Source organism: Lepisma saccharinum, chromosome 6 (genome assembly GCF_977018435.1).
Source record: "Lepisma saccharinum chromosome 6, izLepSacc3.1, whole genome shotgun sequence".
NCBI lineage: Eukaryota > Metazoa > Arthropoda > Insecta > Zygentoma > Lepismatidae > Lepisma > Lepisma saccharinum.
This window is the reverse complement of record NC_139234.1, coordinates 40,958,106-40,971,175: the sequence shown is the minus strand read 5'-3', so window position 1 is coordinate 40,971,175 and position 13,070 is coordinate 40,958,106. Positions and strand designations below refer to the sequence as shown.

The following is a 13,070-nucleotide window of genomic DNA, read 5'->3' as shown; positions in this document are numbered from 1 at the left end:
GAGTTAAATATGCAGACATTTTAGAATCATGACAGCAACAATAAACATTTCCTCAGCAATGTTTCTGAAAATAGTGAAATAATTAATAACATTGTTGTCTATATTGTAGTACAGCATGTGATTCTTTGGCAGAAGTTTCACCTCTCTGTTTTAAAATTTTGGAAGAAGTGTGCACCCTGATATCCAATTAGACAAGAAGAAATTCCCCGACGGTGTAGTGACTAACGCATGTGCTTATTTGCTTTTTTGTTATTTTACGTCGCTTTTCTTCCTATTTTGGCTAATCGGGATGTGATAATTAGATGAAATTGCTGAAAGGACACTCATAAAGAACTCCCATGCCCATGTCGGGACTCAAACCACTGAGATCGAAAGTGAACCACTTAAACAACACTTATTAATCATTTAACAACATAAACAATGGTTGATGAACAAAAAAATTACATCTTGTTCCGTTGCTTGGAAACATGATCAAAATTATTATATACTGCATTTCACATGTCAGGAGTTTAGCAAACTGACATCAGTCTTAACACAATCAAGGTGAATATGTTGACGTTAATAGCTATTGTTACTCTAATAAATTACCGATATATTTAAGGCAGCCAAGGAATGAACAATATTTTGATCTTCGTATTTAGTTATATCAAGTGTCTCAGTTCTTGACTGAATTCAATATTTTTAAGTAAAATAAGCTTTATGTGAATATCTCGTGTATAATTTTTAAACTTTTTTGTCGCAGATACAGATGATTTTTCAGCATTTTTCATAATGCTCTTCAAGGTAATAACAATCTTTTACACGTCATAGTGCCCAAAAAATTTAATTCATTTATTCAATAATTTGATCTCTTGATAATAGACACGATGAAAATCGTGTATGAACAGAAAAATGTGCATTATTCTGTGATTTACAGTTTGATAAATTCGGATACCCTGATTCCATTTAGTAATATGGCTTTTTATTGATTTTAGAATCGGTTATCCAACGACAAGCAACACATACCTATAGAGAAATGGAGGAAGATGAAGAGACGGATGGCTTGGCACCACTGAAACACAACCCAACTCCTCTGTTCTCTTTGACCGTTTCAACCATCGTGGACTTCTTGTCGACACCATTCATCTCGGTTCGTAGCGAGGCAACGAAGAATGCCAAAAGCACAGAAGACATAAAGGAATTGGCTCAAACGTATCGCAGATTCATCCAGCAACTTCCTGTACGCTTGCTGAAAGACATTTTGGAGGAGTCACTGTCACGTGCGTATCGTAGCCAATGCGGCAGACTGGAGGAGAACTACTACCCCATGTCTCTATACTTCGCGGAGGTCCTGTTCGATTCCAAGATGGATACTTTCACGGTGCCTTGCTTCCGGCACTTCAGCAGAGAGCACCAGTCTGCCCTGGTAGACGTTTTGTCGAAGCATGGCATGGATTTGGAAACACTGTCTTTATCGTCCATGTTCCTGTGCACGCTCAGTCCTGTTACGCGATTGGACGCCAGCAACATGTTGACCATTTTAGGATGTTCCACGAGGCTGCAAGAGTTGGAGATCAGTCGCGTTGCTGACGACTATGTGCTTCAGGTGATAGGAGCACACTGTTTTACCCTGAAGCATCTTGATGTCAGCTGGTCCAATGGTGTCACCAACACAGGAATTGCTTACCTTGTGATCAGCTCGAATCGCCATGAGAATCAGGAAGGGGATGAATGTACCTCTAAATCGCCTTGTGGATTGAGCTTAAATCCTCTATGCCTCACCCTTAAAGGTATTAATATAAGCGGTACTGGAGCGACGAACTGCAGCGCCGTTTTCTTGAAGAAACACATTGGCGGCATCATGGTTCACTGGGTAGGACTCTGCAGGCAGCTGAGTGTATGCGAGGAGCAAGTTATGGGCCAACCGGAACCTTACTTCAGACTCGAGTACTCCCACAAAGGTTGCAGCCCTTGGACTGACTCACCCCACTGCTGTTCCGGTGGGAAGGAAACAGCAGTGTTCACATGGAGGAGGTCAGTTTGTCACCTTACCGGCTTCACTAATCTGACGAGCATTGTTGTCCATTCCTCCTCCGCCACCCCTGATTGGATGACTGAACTATACTCCTACGTCGATGTCAGAGGAGACACTTTGACTGAGGTTGTGCTGGTTCATCCTGGAACCGTTTTCGTCGGATGTCTGGTGCGGCAGTGTCCCAATCTGCAACTTCTTCTTGTTCAGTCAACGCTAGTCAAGTGGTGCGAGGGTGCAAAGCCACTGAAACTAAGACACGATAGCCTTCAGTACGTTACGCTCTTGGAGAAAGTAACTTGGGAAGCTATTGAGAACATGCTCAAGGCGACTCCGAGAATGTCCCACCTTATCTTCGGTTCCTGCATTGGCTTTTCCGGTGACATTGAGGCCATATCACAGGCAGCTGTTTCCAAAAGCATTGAAACTTTGTACACCAAAAACTCTGACGTTTTTATAGACGTGGGTACCATAGCGTCATTCTTGAAGCAGCAGACTCACATGTGCTCTATCGGAAGCATGGATTGCTTCAACAATGAGGAAGAGAAGCGTAAGTACATCGAGAAACTTAAACTCAAAGGAGAACGAAAATTGACAATACTAGGAAGCGAATTCTTCTCTATCATTGCTTCATTTTATGATTTCAAATGAATACTAAGAGATCAACTCATTCTGAAACTGTAGAGCAGTGAGTGCAAGTGCAAGAAAATCACTTAATTCATTTTGCACCAAATAGCAAATGTAGAGTGGAAAATAACCATATTCACATTTAGACAAATAGTGCAGTCTCAAGTCTCCATTTCTTATTAAAGCTTGTAGAAACTATCGTAATTGTAGTGTTTCCTAATAGACATACTTCATTCTTTTACACATTCATACTTCAAGAAGAAAATATTGGGTCTGGTCGGCTACAGGATGGGTTTCAGTGTTAATAATTATTTTAGGAGTTGGTGTCCCCGATGTATTGATACTTTCTTGTGTACATTTATGGTGATCAGAACAAGCAGCAGTATTTTAGAGGAAGAAATTTTTGGAATATTTTTTTTACAATTCTTGTAATCATCTAATGTTTAAATAAAAATATTTATATAGGACCGCAGAGTATTAAGTAGTTGAGATTGGTGTAAAAGCTTTATTCTGTGAGGATATTATTTAATTTCTACTCATGGTTATTTATCTATTGAGCTGAAACGACGCTGGAACAAACCTATTGTGGCTTCCTCACATGTTATGTTTTCTATAGTGTAGCTCTTACTGATTATAAACTTAAGAAATTATAGGAAAAAAGACAAGCTTATATTTTGACGATTTATCAAGGACTGTTCGCTAAATTTAAAACACTTAATGTTAATAAATTTTATCTTTACGTTCAATAAAAATAATTAATTAATCCCTATAAAATTACGAATGAAATCAGAAAACCAATAATTAGAATTGTTCCAACCTACCTCAATAATATGCAGAAAAATTCGATACCTAGGTAAGATATTCTACTTATAACTTCATTCATACTAGTACACGAGGAAGTGAGGAAGTGGATTTGTTATATCAAGGCGAAAGTTGATTTATCTCTATGCTACCGTATTTAATTGTCGACAATGTTTATATGAGATGATACTTCGGAGTAAAGTGAACATTTGACAATTATCCCAGCTACCATAATCTTGAACTATTTCGTCATATTCCTGGATTCACAATGTAGAAATGTATATATATGCATCGAGTCTCCTTGCATATATATGTGTGTTGTGAGTAATCTAGCATAGATATTTCTATTGTTATTCTCTACCTCTACAAGCCAATTTCCAAAATTTCAGCCTCGTTATTTATATACTATTTAAAATTAATGCAGAACGCTTATCTTGGTATCGAATGTGTATGCTTTTTGAGGTTGATAAATTCAAATATGCTAGTATTTGCCAGGGCGGTCGTTATATGTGTACGACGGTTGCCATCTCGCAGGGTCTCCTCACGCTTCTGAAAAGTGTCTAGGAAATGTAACTTTGAATCAGGATTTTATCTGGCTAAAGGACAAGAAGATAAGTTTTTTAAAAAAGTCAGAAAGGTGCTTTCAAAAAAGTTACCTAATTGCTTTTGAATAGGTTCAACAGTATATGACTTGAGCTCAGGGGTTAATCTCAACGTTTTCTCCTGTTGACTTCTCTGCTATCTGCTCCTCTGGGCTAGAACTCTGTAGAGTACTAACGTCATGTTATGTGCCAGAAAAGAACAAATGTAATCGACATCAAGGAATCTGTAGTGCATGGCTACAAATAAACATGGCAAAATATGTTTTTAAACTGCTAAGAGAGCCGAAACAAGGCTTTAAGTAGCAAAAATGTTATCGAGCAAAGTGGTTTGTATTTATGTGCTCTAGTCAGGGTTGGCCCGGTTGGGTGCAGCCCAGTTTTCCCCACGAGTTGTTTTTTTCAGAAAAACCCACCTCGAAAAAACACCAAAAAACCCAGTCAAATAGTGCCTTTTTTTCAGAAAATGTTGTACATTATTACTTTAAATACTTGTGAAATTCCACACTTGTCAATTTTATTGGAAACCTTGAAAAGAAAAGGCTAGAAACAATGAATGTATTAAAAGCCAGTGGGTTTTTTCAGGCAATTTTCCCCAAATCATGCTAGAAATGAACTTTTGATACAAATAAAAAGATTATATATCCAAAAAACCAAAAAAAAGTGTCAGAAATTTTTAGATAAAACGTTTGCATTGATGGATGCAGCATACTTGAACAAAGCTTATAATTTTGAATTGTGGGAGCATTTTTGTTATCAGTCACTTCCTTATGTGTGGGAAACCATAGTGGCACATCATAGTTTCAACTGTGATGATTAATTGATGCAATAAATCTTTGCATGTTTAAGCATTACAAGGGAGAATTGAGTACATGTTATTGCAATGCCGTTAATTGTGGCATAATTACATCGAAATACTCCTTAAATGATTTTTCTCATTTCTCATCCTAATGGATTGCTTGCCTATGCAGTAAAGTGTCTAGTTAGGAGCTCTATACCCATGTAAGTACAGGTAATGGACAAAATAATATGAACACCAATGCAATTGCAGAAAACTTGTATTAGTAGGGGGTTGCCCCCTCCCCCTTGCCTGAATGACAGCTTGTATAATACGTGGGATAGACAAATAAAGGTCCTGTACAGTGTGAACTGGAATACGTATCCACTCCTCGCACAAAACAGTCTCAAGTTCCGAAAGTGTCATTGGAGGTGTAAACCGATTACGCACTTTGGCCTCTAAAATACCCCACAAAGGCTCAATGATGTTAAGATCGGGGGACTGTGGACAGCAGATGAGATGTTCTACCTCATCACTGTGCTCATCAAACCATGCATCAACGCACCTAGCAGTGTGAATAGGGGCGTTATCATCTTGGAAGATGGGGCATGCATCGGGAAACAAAGTCTGAACCATGGGATGGAGGTGGTCACCCAGGATGGTGCAGTACTTCTATGCGTTGATTCTCCCACGCAGGACGACAACACCATTCCAAGATATAGCCCCCCAAACCATCACAGACCCCCCACCATGTTTCACGGTAGGCACTAAGCAGTCAATATCAAATGCTTCAGCAGGAGTTCTCCACACATAAACACGTCCTGTGGTCTCAAATAATGTGAAAGACGATTCGTCTGACCATATCACATGTTCCCATTGCTGCTGTGTCCAATTCTTGTGCTCTTGGCACCACCTTCTTCGTGTCACTGCATTACGTGGAGTCACCAACGGTTTGGGGATGGCAACTCTGCCATGAATGTTCACAGAATGCAGCTCCCTTTGAATGGTTTTCGTTGATACAGGGTCCTGGAGGTGATTGTTCATCTCTGCGGTTATCTGGGACAGTGTTTTCTTGTGCTTTCGAGTCACTATTCGCTTCAACACACGTCGATCCCTGTTGGATAACTTTGTTTTTCGCCTACTATTCTCCTTTGCAGACGTTGTCTTTCCATGTTGTCTGTAGGCTGTCAGAACAGTTGACACTGTGCTCCGTGCTACACCAACAAGTGTAGCTGTTTTTGTCACAGATGCTCCAGCCAGGCGGGCTCCTATGATCATGCCTCTTTTGAAGTCTGAAAGATCGGACATACCTGCATTTGACGGATAGCTGACTGCTCGCATGCAACTCTCACACCAGCTTCTGATAGACTGATATGTTTGCTTTCATCGCCACTAGATGGTTCAAATCTCTGCTGAGTGTTGTTCCTTTTCCACGACGGCGTATATAGGCCTTTGCAAACCAAGGTGTTCATATTATTTTGTCCATTACCTGTAGTACATCTCCATAATTACTACAATGTCAGCTTTGTGCTCGAAACTTACAAGAGTATCATGTACTTGCACCATAATTTTGGCAATAAAATTATCAATATATGGTGCATGATTTAGGAGAAGCATGAGTTAGGGTGGATGAACAGAGAAGTATAAGTCATCTATTTAGTGACCATGATATCTGCTGTAAATTTAGAATCATTTAGGCAAAACTATTTCTGCAGCTTGAAAACTTGTGAGCAAAATTGGATAATTTGTTTCAAAATGGTGGATGTTGTAGTCTATATGCTATGCTCTACAATGTTTTTTTCTTTTTCAAAACTGTCTAGAATACATTTTCAGAGTATAAGGAATTAAACTGAGTCATTTCAGAGATTTCATTGGTCTGCGATTTTGCAGTAAAACTTTTTCATGGCTTAGGAGAGGAGTGGTGGTAAAATCACAAAGCTTTCGAGTTGCAATTTTTATAGTTGCAAGATTACTTGAAGGATTTGTCTCACATTACATTTGAGAAAAATTGGTCATCGTTTTTAAAGATGGTCAATGACAGATAAACCGGTCTAACATATCTTGCGAGAACTTTAAATTATGCTCATATTTGACTAGGTTATATTTTCATAGATTAAGAAACAAAAGTCTCAGCAATGTTACGGCATCACTTGAGCTTTAAGTTTCTAATAAAAACTCTGTTATATATATTATTTTTTTTACGAAGGGTGGGGTAAATCACTAATTTCGAAACCATGATAACTCCAGCTAATTTAGAGGCTTTTAGCTGAAATTAATCACAACTAAGTAGAGTAATCAGATTCCTTCAAAGTAATACTTGGTACGAGGCCTATTATGTTTATTAATTTAAGCACAATGGTAAACCTATTTTGATGATGTTTTTGTCGATTTTATACTATTGCAAATCTGTGATTTTTCATCTCGTACTTCGTACGAATGTCATAATTTCTTTCGAGTTAAAGTACGCAATGCCTACACCCAGGCACACCCACCCACACCTACACCCACCCACACCCATACCCACCTACACTCACCCACACCCAAACCTACCTACACCTATTTACTTCCGGTACACTTCCGGTCTACTTGACAGACACCTGTGAGTTTTTTCCAGTTTTTTTTAAGTATACAAGTACAGTAATTTTGCGGATTCAAACTCATACTTGGTACGAGGCCTATTGTTTTCATTAATTTAACTACAATGGAAAGAACCTATTTTGATTATGTTTTTGTTGATTTTATACTATTGCAAATCTGTGTTTTTTTCACCTCATACTTGGTACGAGTGTCATAATTTCTTTCGAGTTAAAGTACGTAACACCCCCACGCACACCCACTTACACCCACGCACACCCACGCATACCCACCTACACCCACATACACCCACGCACACCCACACCGACCCACGCACACCCACGCACACCTACACCTATGCCTACCCACACATACCCACGCATACCCACGCCCACCCATGCACACCCACGCACACCCACGCCCACCCACGTTATGCAACAAGTTATTACGCAATGTTTACGCAACATGTTATTATGCAGACCTGTATCTAGCGTGTTGTTGGTTATGACGTAATGGGTGTCTTCTGATTGACTTACTGTTTCGGATGTTTTCATCCGCGCTTAGGTTACTTAAAGGGTTTTCGTATTATAGATCAGTTAGTATCGTGAGAGTGTTTTGAAGAGTACGGATGTGTTGTTGCAGTGTTAAAACTTAAGTATTTAATTTATTTTAAGCTACATATTATTTAAAAAAGTGTATCAAGTGATTTTTTCATAGTAATTTCGATCAGATTGAGTTTTGATGTGATCAGATGTTACTTGTTGTCTCCGGAAATTCTGTATAAATAACATAGCTGAAAATTTTATCGTAATAGCTACAATTATTTTATTTTGAAGGTGGTTCAAGTCGTTTTTCACACATATTGAATTTGTATGAATTTATATCTGTATTGAGTTTTGTATTTTTTCCCGAGAAAATTTATATATAAATACCAGAGCTAAAAAAATATTATAATTATAACTATTGTCTTTTAAGTTACATTCTATCAATTATCGTAAGTTTAAAAGTGTTTTTTTTCTAGTAAATAGAATTTATTTAATTTTGACTTGATTGTGCGTTTTGTATTTTTCCCCGAGAAAAATGAATGCTACGTTTGACTAATCGTGAAGATGTGGATGACAGAACGTTCCATCATTCTTATATAAACGTTTCAACAAACGCTGTTCATATTTTCCGTCCTTAAATTCTAATAATTATGTATTTTATCTTACAATGGATTAAATTATATACCAAACATTATCGAGAAGCAATTCTCAAGACATTATACTAAAATATTAACATTATCATAAGTGTCCTTTCATAGTCATTTCAGTCTTCAAACTTCTTCCAACGGCTTCTGCTTGCTTTTCAATAAAATCTAAATTATGTGCTGTTCAATTTACGGTGCTAGCATGTCTCACTACTACACAAAAAATCCTACAGGAGGTTTTTTTTTCCTGGAGGTCTGAGACTCAACAAAACCCATATAATACTAACTATCCTCATCGTTGCGATGTAAAAAGAAACATGAGTGTCTGTGTTGTAAGTAGAAGAGCGAAAAGAATCGCATGTCATAGCTTTTGATGTTATCTGTAAAAAGCATAACAAGAGCAAGAATCATGTCGAAAATAAACTTGTAGAAGGCGAGGCTTGCATCATGAAGCCTCGAGGATGGCTGTTTCTAATTAGCTCCGTATTAACCAACTAATTCTCTTGCCTTCTTAAACCCGAAGGTTTAGCAACAAAAGCCTTCCATCTCTCAATTTTGTATTTAATTCTGTGCAAATCACATGCCTAGAAGTTTGCGTGTATCACCCTCACTGTTTATTCAGCTTTTGACCTTAACTATTAATCATTCATATTTATTGCATGTTTCCCATGTCAACACAAATATATATTTTTCTCTTGGATTAATTTTTACTATGAGCATGAGAATTTAAGAAAGAGTAGAGAGAGAGAGAAAAGAAGAGAAAAAATACCATAACAAAGAGCTTCTAAAATTTTAAGATATATCCTACCATATTCTACATATTCAACAAATTCATTTGATTACAATGCAACAACGTTTTATTATTACATCCATAGTCATCCAAACATTTGACAAAACATTTTTTTAGTTACGAAGATAGGAAGAGAAAAAAATTGGTTGAATAATTTCGAGAAGTATTTCTTAATAGAGGACGGTGTTTTAATTTTTTTCTTTCTTTCTTTCGTGTAACCACTATGTTATCGATGGGAACAAGGCAAGACCAACATTACCACTATGTTATTGTGTTGAAGAGGATTTTTCCATTATCAATTGTGTCCACACACAAAACTTAGTACCTGTCTGCATCCATACCTAGATCAATAAATTCGAACCATGTCTCAGCCCCTTGTAACTTATTTAATTATTTACGCCTGTGCTTGTATTTGCTCTCTTCGGGTTTAAGAAGTCTAGAGAGTTAGTTAATTAGTTGTTTCCCACTGCACTATTTGAATTTTGAATAATCACATGTTAGTTATAAACGCATCGTTGACATCCTGTCTCATCATATATGTGTTTGGGTTGAAGCTTCGTATCTGTCTGCAACATTTATTTTCTTCTTTTTCTTGTTATCTGCTTTCTATATAGAATATTAAAAACAACACATTTCCATTAACAGTATTTCATGTTATGCAAAACATTTAAGTTTATACACCATTAGAAGTGTGATTGCAACAACAATACCACTACGTCATCCGACAAAAAGCCAGAATCAGTATTGTTATATTTTATTGCTCAGGTCATTTCTTTTTTTAAATATGTACAGCTATAGGCAAACATAGTAACTTAAGCCCTCAGAGTCGTAAACCAACAAAAATACACCTCTGTTAACTACCTTGTGTGGGGAGAGAGAGGACAATTGTAGCTGTTGGTACAATACACTTTGAAGTTTTGTTTTCTAAGTGCCACACATCAATTTCATCATAATTATCATTATTCATCCTCATCTTTGCCATTAGCCAAAATTGCCTCTTCTTTTTTACAAATTTTTGTACTGATATCCGTACACCCTGGGCCTTAGCAGATTAACAGAAATCGTCTGAAGTTTGAACTCGTGCACCTCCCAATACCGTTGCAAGCCTCTTTGTGATTATTCTCCTCAATTATTCAAAGTACCTCACTTTCATATTCAAATACACACAAGTGAAAAAAGTTCATATTACATTAGTGATTTTAAATTGTATTCTTGGGGCCATGCACACAGTTTCTAACATTGTTGTCTGATATTAACATAAGCGAAAACACACTGCTATGCTTAATAAAAAGAAACATCCATTCATTGCCAGATTGTACAACTGTATAGGTCGAGGTTCATTAGCCTCGTCCATCTCATTCCAGGGACTGCATATTTCATATATCACAGTTTATAGGGGTATCACAACACAGGTTATAACTCATTATTAAGTCTGTTAAAAAAAATCGATGAGAATTCTTGCTGTGAAATTTTTATGCTGTTTAACCTAACAGGATTCGAATCTCCGAGAGATTTGAGGTCCGCCTATGGTACCTGATAGACGACACCTTTGGGTTTCATAGTGATGGTATTTTATTTATATGTCATGCGAGGTTAGGAAGAAAGTTCGCGCCTCAACCAATGCGATGAGTTGTGTGATAATGCCGTCTGTTTCAGCGTTTGACTCATACCAATCGTATGTATATCGTCTCCTTCCTTCCCTCGCCTCATGAAGCTCGTCCATCCTATCGGCCAACTTTCTGCCCGCAGCCCGAAAATGATAATCGGGATTCTGCAAGTTTTTCATACCGCTTATTTTGCGAAGATTGTCCATAAAAATCATCTTGCACGGTGGACGAAATTCAGGCGCTATTTTGCTTAAGTCGACTAGCCTCGCGACATCCTCACCTCCGTCGAATGTGTACGCAAAAATCTTGTGCAGCAGTTCAAGTGGTAAGTCGGTTATACAAGTTGTCATTTTCACGAGGTGTTATTTAAATAGAAGTTTCTCGGTATTTATATATCAATTTTCTCGGGGAAAAATACAAAACGCACAATCAAGTCAAAATTAAATAAATTCTATTTACTAGAAAAGAAAACACTTTTAAACTTACGATAATTGATAGAATGTAACTTAAAAGACAATAGTTATAATTATAATATTTTTTTAGCTCTGGTATTTATATATAAATTTTCTCGGGAAAAAATACAAAACTCAATACAAATATAAATTCATACAAATTCAATATGTGTGAAAAACGACTTGAACCACCTTCAAAATAAAATAATTGTAGCTATTACGATAAAATTTTCAGCTATGTTATTTATACAGAATTTCCGGAGACAACAAGTAACATCTGATCACATCAAAACTCAATCTGATCGAAATTACTATGAAAAAATCACTTGATACACTTTTTTAAATAATATGTAGCTTAAAATAAATTAAATACTTAAGTTTTAACACTGCAACAACACATCCGTACTCTTCAAAACACCCTCACGATACTAACTGATCTATAATACGAAAACCCTTTAAGTAACCTAAGCGCGGATGAAAACATCCGAAACAGTAAGTCAATCAGAAGACACCCATTACGTCATAACCAACAACACGCTAGATACAGGTCTGCATAATAACATGTTGCGTAAACATTGCGTAATAACTTGTTGCATAACGTGGGTGGGCGTGGGTGTGCGTGGGTGTGCATGGGTGGGCGTGGGTGTGCGTGGGTGTGCGTGGGTGTGCATGGGTGGGCGTGGGTGTGCGTGGGTGTGCGTGGGTCGGTGTGGGTGTGCGTGGGTGTATGTGGGTGTATGTGGGTGTGCGTGGGTGGGTGTGGGTGTGCGTGGGTGTGCGTGGGTGTAGGTGGGTATGCGTGCGTGTGCGTGGGTGTGCGTGGGTGTAAGTGGGTGTGCGTGGGGGTGTTACGTACTTTAACTCGAAAGAAATTATGACACTCGTACCAAGTATGAGGTGAAAAAACACAGATTTACAATAGTATAAAATCAACAAAAACATAATCAAAATAGGTTTTTTCCATTGTAGTTAAATTACTAAAAACAATAGGCCTCGTACCAAGTATGAGTTTGAATCCGCAAAATTACTGTACTTGTATACTTAAAAAAAACTGGAAAAAACTCACAGGTGTCTGTCAAGTAGACCGGAAGTGGACCGGAAAGTAGACCGGAAGTAGACCGGAAGTGGACCGTAAGTAAATAGGTGTGGGTCAGTGGCGTCTCCTGACCCTGAACTTCAGGCGTTGGCAAAGAAGGAATTTTAACCCCTCCCCCTCTCATTTCTGTGAACCAATATTACAAATTTTCACCGTACCTTTTTGGTGTAATTTTATAAATATTTAGAAAAACATTAAATTACATAAATTATTTTAAATGAAGTAAATACTTCATTTAAAGTATTAATATATTTGAAGGGTAAGGAGAAAATTAATATGTTCAATACTTCGCCATTTTTTAAAGCACCAGTTTGCAACCAGAGGGGTTGGTGGAACTCCTACCTATCACCCCTAAGAAGAACCGTGGACATAAGAATGACCCGTTCATTGAAAAATCGCTAAAATGCACATTTCCGGTTTTTCCCCTTACCCTTCATTTATCCTTCCAAAAAGTAAATTTTGAAAAATCAACTGCTCATTACTTATAGTTACTTGAATTCCAGCTCTATTCTTCTTTCTTTAGAGAGAAATGCGCTGATCACTGCC

The 13,070-nt window shown here is 37.6% G+C and overlaps 1 protein-coding gene across 1 annotated transcript in view; it reads left to right on the top strand.

Moving 5' to 3' along the window:
- Positions 1 to 504: 504 nt before the first annotated feature.
- The window catches only part of LOC145988709 (uncharacterized), a 46,934-nt gene continuing 34,368 nt past the window's right edge, over positions 505 to 13,070 (top strand). The window contains exons 1-2 of the mRNA XM_083123807.1: positions 505 to 543; positions 975 to 2,561. Coding sequence (XP_082979933.1) covers positions 1,016 to 2,561 — 1,546 coding nt within the window. The 5' untranslated portion in view covers positions 505 to 543; positions 975 to 1,015. The remainder of the gene's footprint in view (positions 544 to 974; positions 2,562 to 13,070) is intronic.